At 33.9% G+C, this 25526-nt stretch overlaps 1 protein-coding gene across 1 annotated transcript; it reads right to left on the bottom strand.

Moving 5' to 3' along the window:
• Positions 1–5712: 5712 nt before the first annotated feature.
• Positions 5713–6758, bottom strand: LOC117933155. The gene is made up of 2 exons (XM_034854549.1): positions 6261–6758; positions 5713–6198 (listed from the first exon to the last, which is right to left on the bottom strand). Exons 1-2 carry the CDS (start codon positions 6756–6758, stop codon positions 5713–5715), a joined length of 984 nt encoding a protein of 327 aa, XP_034710440.1.
• Between the last annotated feature and the right edge of the window lie 18768 nt (positions 6759–25526).

The raw sequence follows: 25526 nt of genomic DNA, 5'->3' as shown, positions 1-25526 counted from the left end.
ATCCTTAGGAGGTGTGTTCATGTAAACTATGGTCATAATAGTTCCTTAAGTGCAACTTGACATAAGCTCTTAGAGAGCTAAGATATGTTAGTTGAATACATAATAGGAGGATTTGTAACTTAAGGATAGTGAGGTACTTTTGAAAGACTGATAACTTTGTTAGACTACAAACATCGGTTCATGGAAAAACTAAATGCAATAGATAGCAAGTCACAAACCCGAGCACTTAGTGTCTCGTTGTTATTTATATAGGGTACTGGAATGCAATTGATTATTTATAGTGGAATGTTGAATCAACTCCAAAATTGGATTTTACAGGAGCTAGTATTATCCTATGGGCCTTAATGGTCCATTCTCAAACTCATATACCTTGTTGGCATGGTTTATGACAATTAGATTGACTCTAGGTTTATTTTTGGACATTAAGGTGTTTTGAAAATTATACAAAGTTGCATAGAGGTTAGTGAACAAAGTCTTTAGAATTGGCTAACTGATTAATTAGATGATTATATTTCTTAATTAATCAATTAGGACCTGTTTTGAAATAGATTAAGTGACCCAAGGCCTTAATGGGATCAAGTCACTTACGCCGAGTTGGAGAACCTTATAAATACCCCTTAGGGGTCTATCATTTTTTCATAAGTGAGTCATCTTCCACCATCTAGAGTGAGAGTCATAGCCTCCATCCTCACTTTTTCTCAACCAGTTGTGCACTAGGATTAAGGAAGAGCCATCAAACAAAAGATCTTAGGTATATTCGAGACCTCCAACAACTTTTATTTTCATCTTTATTGTATGGATTAGATTTCAGAATGTCCGAATCTCAAGTGATATTTTCTAATGAACATTTTGAATCCTATTAATGTTTAAAATTGCAATTTTTCTGTTGTGCATAGGATTTAGAAAAGCCTAAAAAGTTTTGCATGCAGTTAATCTGATTTTGGGATATGAAATTAAGAAATATAGGACAGGTTTATCTCTCTTTGGTACCTACCTTTGCACCCTCAATGAGTAATGTGCTACCACTACACAATTAGAATAAATGTGTCAAGTTCAAACTTTTGTTGAGCTTAACTCAAGATACCACCCTTGCCTTCTTCATAACTTCATTTGTTTTGCAATTAGTCTCATCTTTGTGCCAATAAGCCTTTAGTTGAAAATGGAGTCTTGACCATCTTATCATTGTGTTTTCTTATAATACTAACATCTTGTCACATTTTTTTCTAAATCTAGTCCAATAACTTCTTTATCATAAAACTCTTGATGACATTATTCCACCATCACAACTCCAACTAACAATGTCTTTCCAGTCTAAGTGTATAAAATGTTTCACCTTTTTTTCTTTTTATAACTATCAAAACATCTTTATTAATATTTATAATATCGTTTTTTGTAGAAAAGGTATAACCCACAATGCTTGGAGCTATCAAAGAAATTAAATTCCCTCCTCAACTTTAGAACATGCTTAACATTAGTTAATGTCATTACAACACTATCAAACAACTTCACTTTCCTAGTACCAATCCTAATGGTTTTAGAGCTTGAACCAATTTCTATTTAAACAGTACTAGCATTACATTCCTAATAGGTATCAAACCACTTCTTATATGGGCCCATATGAAATGAACATCGAGAATCTAAAATCCAAGAGTTACAAAAAATTTCATCAACTATAATAGAAAGAACATCACCTTACTTATTAAACTTTTTATCAACAATATTAGTAGATTTCAAAGCCTCTTGAAATTCAATATTTTTCTTTTCTTCTAGGTGCTTTGTCATTTTTTCACAATACCTCGTGATACATCCCTTTTATGGAAATAATAACCCTCTACATTCCTCTAGTAGTGTGATTGGAAATGATCAACTCTCTTATCTTAATATCTCCTTCATGAATCTTAAATTTCCAATATTTTGATATTACAACGAATTAAAAAAATAAACTAACCCTAATCTAAATTAATTTTTTTTTTCAAAGAATAACTAGGGTGTTCAGAAATAACTAACAAATATAATATATTAATTTAGGGTTAGAATCTTACTTGGAATAAAAAAAAATATGAACTTCAAACTCTGAACCTCTAACCCTTGGGTCCTACGATCTCCAATTCTCTAATTCTGGTTGATAGGGTTTTCTGAATGAAAAAAACGAGGAAAATCTAATTTATACCTAGGATTTTTAATTGGAAAAGGACTCTTTCACCCTTAATGAATTTAATTAATTACTTAATTACTTTATAGATTATTTGGCCCTAGATTAAATTTTGGAGTGTTACATTCTCCTCTCCTTAAAAAAAAAAGTTTAGTCCTTTAAACTTGACATACTTGGGTCTTGAAAAAGATGTGGGTGTTTTTCTCTCATCTCCTCTTCTAATTCCCAAGTGGCTTCTCGAATACTGTGATTACTCCATTGGATTTTTACTAACTTGACAACAACATGACATAGTACCTTGTCCATCATATCCACAATCTGAATTGGTACTTCTTCATAAGTCAAGTCTTCAGAAATATGAATAGGCTCCAACTCCACAATGTGATAGGGGTCGAAAACATATTTCCTTAAATTTGAAATGTTGAATACATTATGAATCTTAGACAGGCTTGGGGCAAGGCCACATTATATGCCAAAGTGCCTACTCTTTCTAATATTTCGAATGAACCCACAAATCGAGGACTGAGTTTTTTCTTTCTCCCAAATCTCATCACAGATTTCATAGGCGATACTTTTAAGAAAACATGATTACCTACCTCAAACTCCAAATCCCGCCTACAATTGTCAGCATAACTTTTATGTCTACTTTGAGATATCTTTAACCTCTCTTTAATTAAGGCAACTTTTTCAACTGTCAATTGCACAAGTTCAGGTCCCAAATGTTTCCTTTCTCCAACATCATCCCAACAAACGAGAGATCGACATTTCCTACCATATGGCCCCTCAAAATGTGTCATCCCAATGCTAGTTTGGAAGCTACTATTATAAGAAAAGTCTATTAAAAGTAAGCAATCATCCCAATTACCTTTTAAGTCTAAAGTACAAGCTCTCAAAAAATATTCCAAAACTTGAATTACCCTTTCTGGTTGACCATCGGTCTGAGGATGAAAAGCAATACTGAAACTCAACTTAGTACCCAAAGCTTTCTGTAGACTATGCCAAAATCTAGAAGTAAAATGAGGATCTCTATCAGATACTATAGAAACAAGTACACCATGCATTCTCACAATCCCTCTGACATATAAAGAAGCAAAACGGTCCATAGAGAAGTTGACTTTCATAGGCAAGAAGTGAACAGACTTTGTCAATCGATCAAGAATCACCCAAATCATATTATTGCCCCCTAAGGTTCTTGGTAACCCTGTCACAAAATCCATAGTAATATTTTTCCACCTCCACTCAAGAATAGAAAGTGGTTTCAATGACCTTGTTAGTCGTTGATGCTCAGCTTTCACTTGTTGACACACTAAACACTAAGCCACAAATTGCACAATATCTCACTTCATACCTGACTACCAATAATTCTATCTCAAATCTTTGTACATCTTTGTCCCTCCTGGGTGGATCCCAAGCCTAGAACAATGAGCTTCCTCCAAAAGCTACCTCCTTAAGTCTCCATCATTTGGGACACAAAGTCTAGTCATAAACCTCAAAATCTCATCATCTGAAACAAAGTTAGGCATACTGGCCTTTTTAAACTCTTCCATAAGTTGTACTAAATTCAAATCGTTCTTTTGTAGGGCCTTAATTCTTCCAACTAAGTCTAGTTGCACTCTAAAATTCACCACAAGTGCTCTTGATTCTAGAACTCTAATATAGACATGTAAACTCCTCAAATCCTCTACTAATCGCCTCTAACAACCTTTAATAACTGATAGGGAACTAACTGATTTCCTGCTTAAGGCATCAGCTATAACATTCGCTTTCCCTAGATGATACTGAATAATATAATCATAGTCCTTGAGTAGTTCTATCCATCTTCTCTATCTCATGTTCAATTTCTTTTGGGAAAGCAAATACTTCAAGCTCTTATGATCAGTGAATATTTCACAAGTTTCACCAAAAAGAAAATATCTCCAATTTTTAAGTGCAAAAATCACTACAGCTAACTCTAGATCATGAGTGAGGTAATTTTGCTCTTAAGACTTCAATTGTCTAGAAGCATAAGCCACAACTTTTCCATGTTGCATAAGGACACAACCCAAACCCTGAGGAGAGGCATCACTATACACTACAAATCCTCCTGAACCTGAAGGGATTAGTTAAAATAGGAGTTGTCACTAAGCTATTTTTTAACTCTTGAAAGTTATGTTCACAGTCATCATACCACTCAAACTTAACCCCTTTCTGTGTCAACTTAGTCAAAGGTAGTGCGATATTAGAGAACCCTTCAATAAACCATCTATAGTAACCAGCAAGTCCTAAGAAACTTCGGATTTCAGTCACAGTACTAGGTCTCCTCCAATTTGCTACAACATCTACTTTTCCAGGGTCAACTAAGATGCCATCCTTAGTTATCACATGCCAAAGGAAAGAGACTTTATCTAACCAAAACTCACACTTCTTCAATTTAGAAAATAACTTCTTATCTCTTAGAGTTTGCAATACAATACTCAAATGGCACTCATGTTCTTCTCCACTCCTTGAGTACACCAAAATATCATCTATAAAAACCACCACAAACTGATCTAGATAGGGTTTAAATACCCTATTAATTAAATCCATAAAAGCAGTAGGTGCATTAGTAAAACCAAAAGGCATAACCAAAAACTCATAGTGCCTATACCTAGTTCGAAAAGCAATTTTAGGTACATTCTCACCTCTGACCCTCAACTAATGATATCTAGACCAAAGATCAATCTTAGAGAATACATAAGCACCTTGAAGATGATCAAACAAATCGTCAATTCGAGGAAGATGATACTTATTCCTCACGGTCACTTTATTCAACTCTCTATAATCAATGCAAAGCCTCATTGATCCATCCTTCTTCTTCACAAATAAACCAGGAGTTCCCCAAGGTTAAACACTAGGTCTAATAAAACCCTTATCTAACAACTCTTGAAGCTGAACCTTCAACTCTTTAAGCTCCCAGGTGCCATTCTGTATGGAGTCTTAGAGATAGGAGTTGTTCCTAGTACCAAATCAATGGTAAATTCCACCTTCCTTTCTAGGCAAATCGCTTGGAAAAACATCAGGAAAATCCCTTACAACGGTATGTCTTCCAACTTTAAATCACTTTCATTACTCACTACATAAGCCAAAAAGCCTTGAAAACCCTTCTTAAGCAAAGAACTAGCTCGTAAGGCTAAGATCATAAGGAGTGGTCTATCCGCATGCTTTCCCTCAAAACTGAACTCAGGCTGACCAAGGATGCTAAAAATCACCCTTTTCTCAAAACAATCAATAGAAGCATGATAGGAAGCTAACCAATCCATGACCAAAATTACATCAAAATCCTAAAGGTTAAGGAGTACTAAGTCAACTGGCATTTCCCTATAACCAATCATCACAAGACAATCTTTAAGAATTTTACTGGTCACAACAGAAACTCCCATAGGAGTAGCAACAATCAAGTCAAAGTCCATGCTAACAATAGGCATACCTAACAAACCAACAAAAGATACTTAAATAAAAGAGTGTGTTGAGCCTGGATCAATTAGGGCTCCAGAAAATAAAGTGTGGATTTGGATAGTACCTGTCACCACATCAGAAGTAGCTTAAGCATCCCGATGAGTCATAACAAACACCCGTCCTTGGGCCCTAGGCGCCTGTTTATCCTCTTTATTCTTCTCCTTATGCTTCCCAATGATAAACTTTTTATTCTTTGGACAATCCCGAACCATGTGTCCTTGTTTTCCACAACCAAAACAAGCTCCAGTCTCCTTATAGCATGGCCTACGCCCGTGCTTCTTACCATAAGTAGGACATATCACATTTGAATTTTGGGTTGTCTTCTCTTTATTTTGATTTATAGTAGAGGCGTACCTTTTCTGTGCTTGATTACTATGATCACCATCACTCCTATTCCTCTTCCTTTGTTGTTCTCTATACTGATGAAGCTCCTCATTATCATTTTCTGCAATAAGGGCTCTGTCCACAACCTCTGAATAGATGCCAAGTTTCAAAATAGATATCTTATTATTCAAGGAGGACTTTAATCCATCCTGAAACTTTAATGTTTTTTCCTCATCCGTAGCAATCCACTGTAGGGCAAAACGTGACAACTTTATAAATTTGGCCTCATACTGGGCTACAATCATCTCACCCTGTTCCAAACGAACAAACTCTCCCACCTTTTGTTGCCTTCAGGGAAGTACTTCTTGTAGAAAGCCTCCCTAAACTGTCTCCAAATTATGGGTCCTTGATCCTCCAAAAGCCTCTTGGTCATACGCCACCAATGATCTGCTTCTTTGTCTAACATAAATACTGCATAAGAGGCCTTTTGCTCCTCAGAACGATCTATGACATCAAAGAATTTCTCCATCTTAAGAATCCAATTCTCTGCTTCTGTTGGATATGAAGTACCAGAAAAATAAGGAGGACCTAGTTTCTTAAAGTCATCAAATGAGCTACCCCTAGAAGATGAGGATTGTCCCTGACCATTAATCTCAGCAGCTCTAGCTTGACGCTCAACCAAACCAGCTAAAGTTCCGAGATACCTATAAAGCCTTTTTTCATTCATGGGAGGCAAACCCTCAAGTGGAGGAGGTACACCATCATTAGCCTGACTGTTTTGGAAAGATGTTGTTCTTCTTGGTGGCATGATCTCCTATAAAACATAGGGTATAACTAAATTAGTCACTAAGAAACCAAGTAGTCAATTTGGATTTATAAGGAATAAGGAGTTTATACAAGATGAAGCTAAATATTAAACTAATGCATCACTCATCTATCCCCAAAGTAAGCTAAAACAAGTTCCTAACAAGATCATAACCTAGTGCTCTGATGCCACTTTGTCACACCCCAAAACCCGCTCCAAGGGCATGACGGTCATTTCACACTTTAAGCCCAAAAGCTCAAAGTGGAAACAACACAAACATTCATATTGTAACTAGAAATTTACCAATTACCAAATTCATGTTCAGAGTAGTAGAACAAAAATTCTAAAATCTCCAAATAATAATTTTTTTTTTTTTTGAAACTAACATATCAAACCAAGTGTTATTGTCCAAATAACTCCAAACTCAACTAATACTAATGGAAAACAAATTTAACATCTAAACAATGCTAAAAAATAAAGAAAGTTTTGACACACCTCCTAACAAGCCAATTTTCCCTCTTAACCTTCACTCATCGCCAGAACTGAGGGTACCTGGAAAATTATCAACAAAAGGGAATGAGCTCAAAACCCAATAAGGAATATTAATACAATTTCATGGATCAAATAGTTTCAAACATGCTTACAAATAGGAGATTTAGTGTAAAATCATTTTCATAAGAATGCTTAAGTACAAATATGCTAATAGATTTTAAAGTGTTTAACCAAACATTTGCATATATATATATATATATATATATTATATCAAAATCATTTCATTTCCATTTAAAAAAAAAATACATTTCAATTGTTTTTACTCTAGTTATCAAATAACAAATAGTGCCCATTTAAGTGGGACTTTACAAATAGGTGGCTAGTCTCAAATGTTCCTTTTAAGGTGGACGGAACCAAACACTACTAGTACTAATAACCTTTAACCAAACCCCTAGAGGTTGGGGTTCAAATCAATTACATTTCCCACCACGAAAATGTAAAAATCAACTATTATGTCCCATTGGCAAGGGCTAAAAAGTCAACTATTATAACCCGTTGACAAGGGTCAAACAAACCAGAGTCAAATTCTTTGTTTTATTTATTCCAACTTACAAAAGCAAAAAATCCCCAAGCATTTTGATATAAACAAAATAAATATTATAACACATTTTTCCATAGAAAAATATATTTGATCTATACTTAAAATCAAAATTAACAATTACACATTTCAAACAACACACACACACACACACACACACACACACACACACACACATATATATATATATATATATATATATATATATATATATATATATATATATATATATATATATATATATATATACTTTTGCAAAATCTGTATTAATTTCCCTTACCTCGAAAGAAGTCCTCAAAAACTTTGGAGAAAAATAATTATGGAAAATCTACTTTTTACCCAACAAAGTTTAAGAGAATAACTATTACTATTTATCTAAAATTATAGGTTTGACAATCCTAAAATTTTAGGTATTCAAATTAATGTTTTTTTAATTATGAAAGATAATTTAATCTATTCATATTTTAGAAAAAATTAATAAATTTCTAATTCATAAAAAAACTTAAAATTTATTTTCAATTTATTTCTTAGGACACAACATAATTATATATATACTTTTGCAAAATTTGTATTAATATCCCTTACCTCGAAAGAAGTCCTTAAAAACTTTGGAGAAAAATTATTCTGGAAAATCTACTCTTAACCCAACAAAGTATAAGAGAATAACCATTACTATTTATCTAAAATTATAGGTTTGACAATCCTAAAATTTTAGATATTTAAATTAATGTTTTTTTAATTATGAAAGATAATTTAATCTATTCATATTTTAGAAAAATTAATAAATTTCTAATTCATAAAAAAAACTTAAATTTTATTTTCAATTTATTTCTTATGACACAACATAATTATATATATATGTTTGCAAAATCTGACTTAATTTCTCTTACCTCGAAAGAAGTCCTCAAAAACTTTGGAGAAAAATAATTCTGGAAAATCTACTCTTTATCTAACAAAGTATAAGAGAATAACCATTACTATTTATCTAAAATTATAGGTTTGACAATCCTAAAATTTTAAATATTCAAATTAATGTTTTTTTAATTATGAAAGATAATTTAATCTATTCATATTTTAGAAAAATTAATAAATTTCTAATTCATAAAAAAACTTAAATTTTATTTTCAACTTATTTTTTAGGACACAACATAATTTAATTAAATTACAATTTATTTCACTAATTAAATTTTATGCTACTTATTAACTTAATATTTATCATTAATCTAATTATAATACTAACTAATTTGTACTTCACCTCCTTTTATTTATACCTAATTTATTCTATCATTTTCATATTTTCCAAACACAACTACCTTAACAACCCTCACACAACTACCAATATAATATATTTAAATATATAAAACATCCACCCACTCACACACTCCACGTGCATGCCTCTTTAATAATATTAATATTATTATCTCCATCATCCTTCATTCTTCCACACACGCATTTGTTTTGTTTTGTTTTTTTTTTTTTTATGGCCATTATGCACACCGTCTCAAAACCTGTTTATTATTATTATACACTTTTAGAAATCACCCAATACATTGAAATCTTATAATTTTTTCTTCCTAATATTTTCCAATCCCTTAGGCCATATTGTGGACCCGCATTTTTCACGTGCGTCCCCACTCGATCTGTGAGACTCGCTTTTTATTTGTGAAAAATTAATTTTAGAAAATTTGGAGTCGCCACATATTTTATTTTTATTTTAAAGGGAAAATAAAACAAAAAAGAAAAACCCTAAAAAATGACTCCACAGTTTTGGAAAAAAGCATGTCTTTGGGAAACTTGAGTCTAGGTCCGGGGATCAGGTTATTTATCGGGAAGGTACGTCTAGGGGGTAGCACCCCTCTAAGCCCTAAAGAGGTCTCTACTGACTAAGTTGAGGGAAATATAGCAATTAACCGATTAATCATGGATACCTAGGTAGGCTAGGTGATTTCGAAAAAATAACATGCTTAGCAGGAAAACCAATCACAATCATGAAGAAGATTTAGGGTACATACCTAGATTGGTTCTTAAGCGCTATCACAAGACATCAAAGGTTAGTTTGAAAATACGATGCATAATATGCATTTTTATCAAAGATGATCAAACAAGCATCAAGGCAATCAATCATGGAATCAAACATGGACATGGCTCATGATAACATACACATTTATAGAATTTTTTAGTTTGAGGGCAGGAAGAGTGTACCTGGATAGCAAGCTAATACTCCTCTATGGGAAACAAGGTTTGCTTAGTAACAGGTGCAAAATAATCTCAATACCACAAAGAGAAAGCACAATCAATCAAATATCAAGCAAACAATGTTGATGGGAATATCATGAATGTCGGGCCCCCACCAAAGCCCTAATTAATTTTGCATGAATTGATTCTACGAATTCCATTATTTGGAATCATGAAGTTTATTCATGCTTGTGGAAAATCGAGAAAACCATGAAAATAGCCGAAAATCAAATAAAATAGTGAAAACACATGCCGGAAGGAAAATGACAGCCAAAAGATTTGTTGAAATCTGGATTTTAAGCCTAGAAACTCCTAAAGAAGCTTAAAGAAAGCTAGAATTATTTTGACGGAAAATGGTTTTGAAATCTAGATTTAAAATGTATAAGATCACAAAAGAAAGAAAAAGAAACATTAGAAAGAGTATGATGTGCGGCAAGGCGGCCAAGCTGTCCGGGGAATATGAATTGTCGGCTGCGGATGCTCTCCGGGTAAGCGCTATCAGAGGATCCGGACATGTCTGACCGGGAAAGTTGAATCGCCCTCCTCTCCCATCCGGCGTCAGGTGGCGGATGTGAGATATCCGGAGAAGGTGGAATGTCGGCGGGACAAAATTCCGAATATGAGATATCCGGAAAAGGTGGAATGTCGGCGGACAGAATTCCGGATGTGAGATATCCGGAGAAGGTGGAATGTCGGCGGGACAAAATTCCGGATGTGAGATATCCGGAGGTGGAATATCGGCGGACAGAATTTCGGATGTGAGATATCCGGAGAAGGTGGAATGTCGACGCGACAGAATTCCAGATGTGAGATATCCGGAGAAGGTGGAATGTCGGCGGGACAGAATTCCAGATGTGATATATCCAGAGAAGGTGGAATGTCGGCGAGACAGAATTCCGGATGTGATATATCCGGAGAAGGTGGAATATCGGCGGGACAGAATTCCGGATGTGAGGTATCCGGAGAAGGTGGAACGTTGGCCGGACAACATGTAGGAAAAGGGATAGAGAAGAAATAAAATGAAAAAAAAAAAGTAATTCGGAGAAGGAAAGAGCAGAAGATGTTGATCAGTAAGCATAAATAATCCCACTTCAAGTATTAATCCATGGGTTAAGAGCGGAGGGAACTATGCAGAATAGGATTTAAACAAAAAAAACCGAATGTGATAACATTCAAGCATGGAGTTCTATATTTCCAAAGACATCAATGACATATAAAATAATCAAAATCGAAACAAGGTGGAGTGGTAAACAACCAATCCCAGCAGAACAACTTGTGGGCCTTTCCGTCCACATCAAACAACAAGACATTGAATATTTCTAAATGGCCAAAATGGAGAAATCAAATATGGGTCAGAACACCCTGAGTAACCAGAAGCATACCTGGACAAAGTCGGCTGCAATTGCTCCTCCTCCACCCTTGTGCACTTTTCTGCCTTTGACAATCCAAGAATCCTCCTTTCTAGCCCCTGAAAAAATTCCTCCTTTTCAACATGCTTTCACGTATATATATCAGCCCCCTCAAAGAACCCCCCAAATCTGCTGGAGGAAAATCCCCTCCTTTTTTTCTTTTTTTTTTTAAATCTACTTTCCTTTCTTATTTTCTTCCCTTTTATAACCGATTCCCCCATAGAAATAATATATGTGTTATCTTTCTAAAAAAACAAAATCTCTTTTTTTTTCAAAATTCTATTGATTCTCCTTCCAAATAGATGGCGACCCATTTCCTCATGCCCAAAAGCCAAGAAATATGATTTAGAAAACTTGTAATAAGATAAAATAAAATAAAATAAAAATGATAAAGAAATCCATATAAGTCACACAAGTCATGTAGGTCATGCAATCATGCAACCATCTAAGAAAGTGAGTCAATGAATGAACTAAATGGGTTGGGGCTTAGTGGTGCCTAATGAACTAAGTGTCTTAAAGTGATTGGGATATTGTCTAAGTGACCTAAACGTGCTTAAGAATTATCCTAAAAAGGAATGGAAAGCTTAAGTCTAAATCAAAACTGCCAAGGGTCACAATAAGGGGCTAGGCAATCTCTCAACCAGAGTCTCTGAGGTGGCTCAAGAAAGGTAAGTAATGTGAGTAGCTATGGGCCACCAAGGAACTACTGTAAAGTATCGAACAAGTATCTAATAGGACATGTGCTAGGAGGACAAAATTGAGGGTTTACACATATATAATCATATATTTATTTACTCATTTAATTTTTGAAATTTCATTACTTAGATCTATTCATCTAAGAAATTTTGAATTTCGCTATTTTCATCAATGGAACAACCTATATTCATAATTTCAATATTTTGACCTAAAAATTTTAAATAGATTAACCTTAGCCTAAATCAAAATCTTCCAAAGATTTTTTTTTTTTTCATCTAAAAAATTAAGATTTCCCAATTTCCAACAATAAATCAACCCATAATCTTAATTTTCCAATATTTTGATATTAAAATGAATTAAAAAAATAAACTAACCCTAATCTAAGTTAATTTTTTTTCAAAGAATAACTAGCGTGTTTAGAACTAACTAACGATTATAATATATTAATTTAGGGTTAGAATCTTACCTAGAACAAAAAAAATTGAACTTCAAACTCTGAACCTCTAACCTTTGAGCCCTACGATCTCCAATTCTCTAATTTTGGTTGATAGGGTTTTTAAATGAAGAAGACGAGGAAAATATAATTTATATCTAGGATTTTTAATTTTAAAAGGGCTCTTTCACCCTTAATGAATTTAATTAATTACTTAATTACTTTATAAATTACTATTTTGCCCCTAGATTAAATTTTGGGTTGTTACAATTCTTTTACGATTTTTTAGACTTGTAGAGAAATTTTGTGAAGCATTTTCTTCTTTGTAAAGCCTTGTTTCCCTTGTGGAGTCGCCTTACTGAAGAAGTCACTCCTATTTATAGGTGAAATTAGAGAATTAAATTTTGAAATTCCTCAAGATTTAGTTGTTTGATTTTAGTAGCTTGCCTTCTTTATTAAGAAAATTTGCCAACAAAAGAATATTTATTTATTTTTTATTCTCTTTTGACTTCAATTGAAATATTTGTTTTCTTTAAGAATTTGTCAACAAAATATTTTTTTATTTTTTTAATTATCCTTTGTGATTAAAGATTTAATTTTATTTGGAAGACTAAATTTTGTAGTCTTCCAAATTTCGCCACATGTTACCGTTTTAATATATGTCACATGTTAAATATTTGTAGAACCTATCACTTGTCGATCCCGAATTTGTTCAAATTGGGGAGCCGCATTTTTTTTAAATACAAATTTAGTGATAATTTATTTCACTAAAAATTTGGATGTTTACAAATGTCGTCACTTCAAAACGTATCACATACATGCCTTACAATGTATACATGGTGGGTCATTTAAGTTATTAAGTTAGTTTACCAAACACACACTAAGTCTTACTAAATCCTGACATCTTTTGGAAATATTTCTCAATTCCCTTGTTAAGTGATCCATAAAAATAAAAATTGTTGGTAAAGAAAAACACTAGTGAGTCATATTTGATGATCTCATAGGCAATGTTAAATTTATATGAATTTTATATATATATATATAAAAAAAAAAAAAAAGCATTGAATCATGGCAAATTCAAGAAAATGATTAATTATTAAAGATAGCAAGAGAGTTAAGGGAAGAAAAAACCTAAGGAAACAAAAAATAAGTTTGAGATAAATAAGCTATTTTAATTTTCAAGAAAAATAAAAATAAAGTTTAAAAACATATTTGGATTTTTTTTTTCATTTTCAATTTTTGGAAAATTGGGTTGAGGAAAAAAAAAGTGAAAACATTAATTTAATATTATTTTAAACTTTTTCTTAAGAAAATTGACAATTGTTTCCTAAAAAGTTGAAATTAAATAAGGGAATAAAATCACATAAAAGATGTTGTAGAACTCATGATATAAAAGAAATATAAAAATTATTAATAATAAATATACTAATATGAATAAAATATGGTTTCACATATGTTTTAGTCAATATTTTATTAGAAGTAGTATACAAATATTTTTATTTATTTATTATAAATGAATATTTCTTTATATTAGAAACTAATAATAATGAATAAATGCAATCTATAAACCAAACAAGGTTTATAGATTTCATTTAAAAAAAAAAATTCATTTTTATTTTTAAAAAAAGATTATTTTTTAATCAAATGTATTTTCAAAAACAAAAAGTTAAAAAAGTAAATAAATATTATCTTATAAAAAATAAAAACTAGAAATTAAAGTGTTTTCTAAACCCAAAGCAACCTTGTTCTTTGGTTTTTTCTCCAATTTCAATCCCCTTTTGTAGGAAAAAAATGAAAACTTACAAAATATATCTATTTTGATTCTTCATATTATATTCCATGACAAAACCAATAAGAAAATTTCTTGGTTTTTTTAAAAATTTTTTATTTTCAATGCCTAGTATTTTCTAAGGACCAATGAGAGTAAAATCTTGAGCCACAAATGAAATAGAAGTTATATGGTTATTACTATCTATAGATAAAATATGAAAATATAGAAAGTTATGTGTTTTGGGAGCCATATCATATTTGGTCCCTGAAGAAAGTCTTTTGATAAAATAATTAACATAAAACTTCACGATTCCAGTCTTGATTAATTGAGTCATTTTTATTAGGGTTGTAACTTAAGCCGGTTGAGCATAGGTTACCATTTTCATTAAGGTTGCAATTTGGGTGGGGTTGGACTTAGGACAACTCATGCCCAACCTGAATTGTTCACCAGCTTGAAGTGGATTAGGAATTTCTCTCTCAATCTTAGATTGATTTAGGGTGGGTTGAATATATTGATAGGCAAATTTGACATGGGTGAACCATTTAACCCCTCCAAGTTGTCCAAATTTTAACCATAATTTTTATGCATCAATTAGAGCCTCCAAAAGAATATTTCTAAGCTTTGATCTTTGCAAAAATTTTGTCCTTTATTTCAAAATATTGAGAAAATCACATTAATGTTTCTCTAGAATTTATTTGAACCTACAAAAATATATAAATTGCATGAAGCAACACATCAACATGGACACAATGATTTTATGTTCCTTTCGAATTCAAGGCTCTGTAAAATTCTTGAATTCTTGGTCATGGCACATCCTTCATATGCCCTATCTCAATTCCTATATTTTTTTTGTTTTGTTTTTGCTTTTTTATGCCTTGACTAATTAAAGCCGAGGTCATGCACACCTTGATCACGTTTGAGTAAGTATGAAGCCTAAGTGGTTACATCTAGAAAGCATTGTTTAGGGCCTTTATTTATATCCTCATTTTCTTAAGTTGGCAATGTATTTGAAAACCAATTGCTATCTAGTTATTGTATGTTTCTATCATTTAGGTGATCCATACCTAGGATTAAGAGCAAGATAGTTGCACCCCAACAATCTCTCCCCTAATAGGATACTCTCATGACTTAAATCCCTTGCTCTAATTTCAATTCTTAGCTAGATTATTCTTAGACCATCTCATCTTACAATTATTACATTTAACATTACCATCATTTGACTTACCCATTCAGGTATTATTATACCCCAAAACAAGTTTATAAATCTGACTCATTTTCTAACGATTTATATAGTACCTAACTCACTTAAATGCTAAACTAATATGCAATGTCATCAAATACATATCGTCTTTCTCTATGACAACAAAATAAATGACTTCAAAATCCAATTTCATACTTGTTAGTATTGCAAAAGTTCAAGAATTATGACTTTGCAATTTTTTATCGAAGGGTTGTTCCACACCAGCATATTTGTCATCATCATACATGAATTTTGCTTGCCCTTGCTCATTTTTTTTTCTTTTCATAGAAACTCCATTGAGAAAATACATCAATACAAAAAAAGGAAAAAGATCAAACAAACAAATGAAGCAAAATGAAAAAGAAAAATTAAAGAAAATCTTAGGAAGGTTTTTGAAAAAAAATTAAAAAAAAAAAAAAGTTTCTAGAAATAGTTCTAAATTGTTTTGAGAAACAAAATTCTGTTTGGGAACTCAAATATAAAAAATAATATTCTCGACTTATTCTCCACAAAGGTATTACGCTCTTTTGTATAACACAAAAATTTCTAATAATTTAAGCAATAAACTAAAACAAACTAAACCAAAAGACAGTCCATCAACATACATGAAAAAGTAATCAACAATTTCTAATAATTTATGCACCTAGCTCAAACATTTTGAAACCCTAATCCATTGGAAACTTTGTGAAGTTGATGGCTATGAAGCTTCACTTTTTTGTTGTTTTTTTCCCTATTAGTGTACCTTGTATAGAAATCTCTTAACTTTTTTATTCTCTTACAAAAGTTTCTAAATTTTTGTAAGGATAGGAAGCAAATTATTTCACTAATTGAAACAATAAATAAATTATTTTCTCTATAATTTTCAAATTTGTGAAATGGTTGTTTTTTTTTTTTTTTTTGTATTCACACTAGTAGTACTAAACATATTAAAGATAAAATATTGAGAGCTAGGTATCAGTTAGTTTAATGCATATTTTTCTTTTAGTTTTATAAAATAAATACGTTATTCTCAATAAACTTATTAAATCCACTAAAGGTAAAATATTAAATTAGTACCTTCGTTTTTTTTTTTTTTTTTTTTTTTTTGTCTCATTAGTAGGAAATTACTATTGTAAAATTTCTTATCAATCAACTAAAATGATGAGGTAACCTAATATTTTTTTTCTAAATAATTATGACATTAATGAAGTGTTTGAAAAAGGAAAATGTTTCCACTATCATTTTTATCCTTCATATACAAAAAGGAAAAAAAAAAAGATGATAAAAATTAGGGATTGGCCTACCCTAATGCAAATCCAACCCAATGTTTCAATGGGTTTGAACAATCATTTTTAATACTCAACTTGAGATTATGTTAGGTTTGTTCAACTCAAGCTCAATTTCGATTGAGTTCAGATCAAGGTTTGAAAAACTCAGGTCCAACCTGAACATTATTTAATGTTTTTTACTATATTTATAATGTATAATATCCTATATCATAATATTCCTTTTATTTTTAGATTTACAAGAAAAAAAAAATACCAAATTATATCTCCTTATTTTTCCTTTATTTGATTCACAACCTAGTTTTCTACTGATTCCATAGACATAATACAACTTATTCCCTAGGGTTAATTTCACTCACCTCCCCTTTGGATTTGGCTCAATACACTTGACTCACATTGATTTGAAATTTCATTAAATAAATATCTCAATTATTTTAAGTGAGAAGGGATGTGAATGAAAATAACAAAATGCAAATGATAGGGGAGGTTTTTGATGAAATTTCAAACCAATCAAGGTTAGTTTTATTTAGCCAAAACCCAAGGCAAGGTGAATGAAATTAACCCTATATTATATCATATACTTTTCATTTTTTTTTTATAAAGATATATAAATTTATTTTTAGTTTTTTTGAAAGGAAACACGTTTCTTCTTCACGAACTCCTATTTCATGAACTCATTAAGCTCGAAATTGATGTCACAAACACCAGTAGATAACATCAAAGGCCCCATTCAGTGTATCTGTTTTCATATGGCTGATTATTCAACAGCTTTCATGTACACCCAAAGAAGGTTTAAGCCCAACCGAAGCTTAGGCCATGAGTTTATACTGTGACTCATTTAACTCCATCAACCCGTATTCCTTCCCGCGGAAGGAATGTTATATCCATTGAAGCATCATTGCTTGAACAATTTAGGTCAGAATGGAGCTTGGCACGATGGGCAAGCTGATTTGTGAGAAGTGGAGGACCACTTGCACAGGCTGGCTGAATGGAACTTGTATTTGCAGGCCTTGAGAACAAGGTGAGGAAGGTTATGATTCACGGTGTGGTTCACACTGTAACAGGTGGGGCACTCCTCAATATCTTCAAATTCCTTGTCAAAATTACTCTTCCAAATCGTACTCAAAATCACCATATATATCTAGTTCCAGGTGAGAATCCATTTCAAATGTATTATCAAGTCCTTCTCTATTTTCCTTTGAGAGATCATCTTCATCATTGAGACCTTTAGCTTCCTGATGTGGGCTGTTGGGAGGACATTGAAATTACTTTAGAAATGCCATCTCTGTCTGTTATTCTTGGACCGAAATGGCCAGTTGAATTGGATTTTAGACTTATTTTGCCTGGAGCATTTACATGAAACTGCTTGGTGAATGGCAATTGGTCTCCTTAAAATCATACTCCAACAGCTTGGCAACCTTAGCTGTCCTAAAACTTCTGGAGGGTGGCCATGCAGACGATGCATAAGTGGGGTGAAAATTCTAATTCCTTCCACGTGGAAAGCTGTTGGTGATCTGAAGGTGTGACTTGGTTGACAGGATATGGAAGAGGAGCTAAAACATTTCCATACTCATCTGCATTCTGATGCTATATTTCTTGAATTTGCAGCCTGCATGTCATACTTTGGGTAATCATTTTGCCTTCTGAAGCTTCCAGAAGCACTCTTGCTAGCAGCACTACCCAGTCCAATAAGCAGAACAGGAGAATCTGGAGCGACATTTGAAGAAATGATGCTATTTCAGCATACTAGATAAAGAAAGCACCATCTCTTGGCATGATTTGATCGGTGACACCAACTTCTAAATTATGTATTTCCAAACAAAGACTTGCAGCTTCCTCTTCTCTCGTCCTTGGTTCGTTTTGCATAACTTGTAGTAAGTCTACCAATTAACCCCAGGACCAGATAAAATCAGTAATTGGTGAGACAACAAACTTTGTTGAGTCTCTTTCTGCAGGGATCCTCTCCTCAGGCCCTTTCCAATTCTTAACAATTCTCATTAGTGGTTCCTTAGAAGCACACCCTTCAGCAATCATCCATGGCATTCATACATACTAGAATATGAGCCATGAGAAAAAGGACAGTGATGAATAAAGCCCTGATATTCTGATCATGAGGCACTATTTTGATGCAACATTCTAGAGGGTGATCAGAAACTTCCCAAACCTATATCTGGGTTCTCTGTGACCATGCAGTTTGAAGCATATTCAGAATGAATTTCCACTCCCATGTGCCTGAACTGAGCTTCAGTTTCACCATTAAGGTGATTAAGATCCAAACCATTGGTATAATCTGAAGCATAGTTAGAATTTCCTGCAACAAAACTAAATGCAGTACTACAATTAGGTATTTCATATTGGATTTCCTTACTATCAACTCTGTTATATGACAGAGCATCTTGAGAAACCCCGCTCCTCTCCTTGTAGCAAGTTTCCTGCCCAAGACTTGCTCTAATGAGAAGACCAACTCCTAAAAGACCTTCCCCCTGTGCTCAAAATTTCTGAATTCATCAAAGCTTGCACAACCTGGACTGAGAATAACTGCATCCCCATATCTTGCCACACTCCTAGCACAGTTGACAGCATCCTCCAGATTAGCAGCTTCAAAACAAGGAATGCTAAAACCATTATCAGATAGTGTCTTCTGTATCAGAGGTCCTGAAGATCCAAAAGTGATTACACATTGATGATACTATAGTGGTTCCACCAGCGGCTCAAAGTCATCAGATTCTTGTGAATTTGAAACCTTTGCAAGACCACCAAGTGGAATCACAGATTTTTGCTCATTCAGACCCAGTAGTCCTATGTATGTTGCTTCAACATTTGTTGCCTTGCTGTATCCTCATTGCAGGTGGACCAATGTGTTTCATCACCATCTGAGGCACCAGAAACCCCCTTCAAGCTTCATTTTCTCTCCAGATGATGAACCATGCATCTCTGAAATATCAAGCTCAAGTTGAGGACCACCAACTGTTATTTCTGAAGACCACTGCTCTACAAGAGTAAGGGTCTGTGGCATGTCTGCCACAGAAGTTGAGTTCTGTAAGTTGAATCTATTTTCTGAGACATTGTCATCAATTTCGGAGGCAATGCAAACAGGTTTGACATCAGCATCACAAGCAATAGAAGTAGGTGAACAGTCAGGCAATGATCTTGACAAGGTTGAGCCAAGAAGCTGATCTTCTGCAGGTGATGTAACAGGTTTTGGTGAATCAATCTTTCCATGGACCAACATTTCAGTGGAATAATCATTTCCACATTCTATTTGTAGAACCTCATTCACAAAATTGTCACTACTTCCCTTTTCAGGAGCAAGGTCAGAAGCATTTGACACGAGCAGCAGAACATCAGAAAGGAAATTTGGATTGCCACCATATGACTCATCCACAGGATGGCTTTGTGCTTGTGCAGACACTCTGAAGAAGTCATCATCTGTCCAAGAAGAAACATTGGACATATCACTGCTTCCCTTTTTGGGATCTAAATCTGAAACATTTGAAAGATGCAACAAAGCATCACTTGTGACATCATCAGAATGGTGCCCATCTACATTGCCTTCTATTTTGTTTTCCCCATCAACTTGTACTTCCCTTTCGTCCGACACCTTATAAATAGAGGAAATTTTGTCAGTTTCACCTTCTGGGTTTGACTCAAGCACCTTCAAAATTGCTCCATCAATGGCTTCTTCAACCACCTCATCCATGAAAGGTCTTTGGACCTTTTCCTGTCCATGAGGAGATGAACTCTTCCTCTGCAATGACTCCTTAGAAGGACTGACTGTACTGATTTCAAGTATTTCAAGCCCTGGCTCATGACCATTGTTGGATGTCAATTTCAATGAGGGTGGACTAACACAAATTTCATGAACCATTTCATGCCCTGGAAAATCAGTTTCCAAAAAGACGCCATGTTGTAGCGCCTCTCACACCGTTCAAAAGACAATGCACGCTTCAGGCGCCATCTCATTCAGGTGGGAAGCGCCATTTTGGGCGCTATTGCAAGCATTCTAGAGACGTCGTTCAAACACAATAAGAGGCATTACAACGACATCATTCAAGCGACATCTCCATTTCGGCCGACAACGCTGCTTTCAGCATTGTGTGGCGATCGGAACGCCACTGTCGGCGTCGTCTGGCTGTTTAATTTTGGGCACCATTGTCGACCTCCTTTTTAGGCGCCTAATACATTCGGTAATGAACTTCCTTTTTTCAACATGTGGATGTATTTAGTGCTAATGGTCCAATAGTTTAAAATAACCCTCCTAGACCACCGCCTCCTAGTGGTATTCTTGCATCAAATGTGATGAGGACTGTTGGTTCTCATGAACCTCCATGATTAGACCCAGGACTTAGGATGCTAGTCACAATAATCTGATGGGTCCAAATTGGAGAAGACCATCACCTTCTACACTTGGGATGCTCACTTCTCCTGTACCAAGAATTAGGTCATCTGTCAGACTTGTGTCTGCCGCTTGGAATGTATCAGATGCAAATCAATTTCAGAGGGACTCTAAGCAATCAAGGATGGATGGTGTTGTATCAATTAGTAATCCTTCCATGTTGTCACGCTTCATGTGCACTTTGTGCTGTCACGCTTATTAACATATTGCTCTTTTACCTATTAATATGTATATGAATGGCATCACGTTGACCATATAAATCATCCAAGCCAAGCCCCAGATTATTACTACTTATTAATTAAATTATTTCTTACTAAATTCTTGTTTAAACATTTCAAAATAAATAGGTTATGTATATATTTGTTGCCAAAGTAACTTGTATTATATAATTTTATTTATTTTGAAGTATGAAACATGTTATTATTGTATAAAATAAATGGTCCAAAGGAAGATTATTTTAATATAATAATAAATAAAGTAATCATAAATATGTGACAAATAGAGTTTATCTTGCATGTTGTATGTCAGTCCAAAAACAGGCATATTGTTTCGATTTTATTATCAATATTTATGAATTAATTTTGAAAAGGATACCAATTACAAGTTGATATTTTTGTCCAAAGACTAAATATTAGTGTTTATGCTAGGTATCTTGTAATAGGCCCACATGTATATACATATATATGTTAAATTTTTATTTATTCATGTATATATGATGTTTTTGTGATTGATTATGAGCTTTATTGTTATAAATTCGTCATCTTCTATATCTACAAATGTTAATAACATTCCTATGCTTAATGGCACAAACTTCAAGAAATGGAAGGAGCACATTATAATTGTGCTCGGGTGCATGGATTTAGACTATGCATTAAGAGAGGATCGCCCTCCAGACCTTATTAGTGTCAGCACTGCTGAGCAAAGGTCTACTATGGAAAAATGGGAGCGATCCAATCGCATGTATCTAATGATTATGAAGCACTCAATTCTAGAAGCTATAAGGAGTGCAATACCTTATGAAACCCGGGCCAAGACATTGTTGAACCAGATAACAAACCAATTCGATGCAAACGAAAAGGTTGAGACAAACATTATTCTTAGTTAGCTTGTCTCCATGCGGTACAAAGGAAAAGAGAATATAAGAGAGTACATTATGGAAATGTCTAATCTTGTGACTAGACTCAAGGCACTAAAGTTAGAGTTTTCGGAAGACATACTTGTGCATTTGGTCTTGATCTCTCTACCTACACAATTCAGACCATTCAAAATCAGTTACAGCACACAAAAGGAAAAATGGACTTTGAATGAGCTTATTGCTCAATGTGTACAAGAGGAGGAGAGATTGAAAAAAGAAAAGATAGAAAGTGCTCACTTGGCTTCCACATCTCAGGGATTTGGTACCAACAAGAAAAGAAAGAGGGACAATAAAGGAAAACAAACTGCAGTTTCTAGGACATCAAAGCAAAAGGTGCAAAAGAAACAAGATAAGGAAATCACTTGTTTCTTTTACAAGAAGACTGGTCATATGAAGAAGACATGTACCAAATACGCTACTTGGCGTGAAAAGAAAGGTACACTTCTCAAATATCATGGAAGATATGACGGATTCGGTGAACAACATCTAGGGCCATTCACCAAATATTTGATGGAGTGTGGTATCGTTCCTCAATACACCCTACTGGGGACTCCAAGCCAAAATGGTGTAGCAGAGAGGAGGAACCGTACTCTTAAGGATATGGTAAGAAGTATGATCAGTCATTCCACCTTACCAGAATCATTTTAGGGCAAAACTGTCAAAACTACAGTTTACATTTTGAATAGAGTCCTAAGCAAAGTAGTAACCAAAACCCCATATGAGTTATGGACTAGCAAGAAACCTAGTATTAGGCACTTGCATGTCTGCGGTTGTCTAGCTAAGGCTAGGCCTTACAAGCCAAATGAAAATAAATTGGACTCCAGAATAGTGAGCTGTTACTTTGTAGGGTATTCTGAAAGGTCGAGAGGCTTCAAGTTTTATGACCCTTCAATAAGATCCTTCTTTGAAACGGGCAATGCTAAGTTTATTGAGGATGTTGAGTTAAGTGGGAGAGAACCATTAAGAAAGGTGGTATTTGAAGAGGAATTTGTTAGTATTCCTATTATTACAACTGGACATGGTCATATTATGTTTGATGACACTATCCATAGTGTACAACCAATAACAGAGATTGAAGACACACTTGAGATTCCTCCTACTCAAGTTATGGAACCAGTTCAAGTTCATGAAGAGGTAACTCAACAATCTTTAGAACCTCAAGTACAAGTGCCATTGAGGAGATCCACTAGAGAAAGGAGAAGTACAATTTCAGATGATTATGTTGTATATCTCCAGGAACATGAGTTTGACATGGGTCTGAAAGACAATCCAATTTCAGTTAGTCAAGTCAAACAAAGTTTTGACTCTGAAAAGTGGATAGAAGCCATGAAGGATGAGATGAAATCAATGAAAGACAATAGTGTTTGGGACCTAGTAGAGTTGCCTAAAGGTGTAAAACCGATTGGTTGTAAATGGATTTTTAAGACCAAACGGGATTCAAAAGGCAACATTGTTAGGTATAAGGCATGCCTAGTCGCAAAAGGTTTCACTCAAAAGGAAGGCATTGATTATAAGGAGACCTTTTCACCGATTTCGTCAAAGGACTCCTTTAGAATCATCATGGCACTTGTAGCTCATTATGATTTAGAGCTGCATCAAATGGACGTTAAAACTGCGTTTCTTAATGCTAACATTGATAAGACAATATACATGGTGCAACCAAAGAACTTTGAGTCTAATGATTCAAAACAACTTGTATGCAGATTAAAAAGGTCCATATATGGTTTAAAATAGGCATCCCGACAATGGTACCGAAAGTTTGATCAAGTGATTACTTCATTTGGTTTTAAGGAAAATACCATTGATCAATGCATATATCTCAAGTTTAGTGGGAGCAAATTCATTATCTTGGTGCTATATGTCGATGATATTCTACTTACAAGTAGTGATGTGGAACTTTTACATGAAACCAAGTGATTTTTATCTAGTAAATTTGACATGAAGGATCTTGGTAATGCATCTTTTATCCTGGGTATACAGATCTATAGGGATCTTTCAAGAGGTATACTTGGGCTATCACAAAAGGCATACATCGATAAGGTGTTGAGTAGATTTGGCATGAACAATTGTGCACCAGGAGACACGCCTGTGGCAAAAGGCGATAAATTTAGTTTGCACCAATGTTCGAAAAATGAACTTGAGAAGAAGGATATGGAAAGGTTTCCCTATGCCTTGATAGTAGGAAGTCTCATGTATGCACAAGTTTGTATGCATTCGGATATTGCGTACATTGTTGGAATGTTAGGCAGATATTTGAGTAACCCAGGTATGGATCACTAGAAAAAGGCAAAACGGGTTATGCTGTATTTATAAAGAACTAAAGATTATATGCTCACATATCGTAGATCCAGTCATTTAGAGATCGTGGGATATTCGGACTCTGATTTCGCAGGATGTCTTGACAGTAGGAGATCCACTTCAGGCTACATCTTCATGTTGGTTGGAGGAGCAGTTTCATGGAAAAGTGTTAAACAAACACTTATTGCTTCTTCCACCATGGAGGCAGAATTCATAGCCTGCTACGAGGCATCAAACCATGGGATATGGCTGCGGAATTTTATCACTCAATTGCGGATTGTTGATGGGATTGAGAAACCATTGAGAATCAATTGTGATAATAAGGCTGCAGAATTATATTCTAAGAACAACTGAAGTTCGTCAAAGTCCAAACACATTGACATCAAGTTATTGGTTGTAAAAGAAAGAGTTCAGAGTCTTCAAGTATCAATTGAACACATAAACACAAACTCCATGATTGCGGATCCGCTCACTAAGGGTTTGCCACCCAAAGTATATCATGAGCATGTCACACATATGGGTGTTGTACACATTGATGATGTGATAGTATAGTGGGACTTTGTATTTAGATTTTGTGTTTGTTTACTTGATGTGATATTATGTTTGTGTTATCTGTGCAGACCTTGATTTTAAAAGACTATTGTATTTGAATACTTTGAATTGAAATGATGACTTTTAGAAATAGTTTAGCATCAAGTGTTGAAAGTAGAATTTGACTAGTTTAGTCATGAAGTAGGACCAATTGGAAATAAGCATATTAAAAAAAAATCACAATCTATGTAATTTCCATGCTACACATCCAT

This window comes from Vitis riparia, chromosome 16 (genome assembly GCF_004353265.1).
Source record: "Vitis riparia cultivar Riparia Gloire de Montpellier isolate 1030 chromosome 16, EGFV_Vit.rip_1.0, whole genome shotgun sequence".
NCBI classification, from domain to species: domain Eukaryota; kingdom Viridiplantae; phylum Streptophyta; class Magnoliopsida; order Vitales; family Vitaceae; genus Vitis; species Vitis riparia.
Note: the sequence above shows the minus strand (reverse complement) of the source record. Positions and strands in the feature narration are given on the sequence as shown.

Bases quoted from the DNA above. Each gene is read 5' to 3' on its own strand.
- LOC117933155 (XM_034854549.1), bottom strand. From the start codon at position 6,758: ATGCCACCAAGAAGAACAACATCTTTCCAAAACAGTCAGGCTAATGAT. The intron at 6,199-6,260 runs GTGAGATGATTG...TTTGCCCTACAG, and splicing joins GTTTGTTCGTTTGGAACAGG to TGGATTGCTACGGATGAGGA.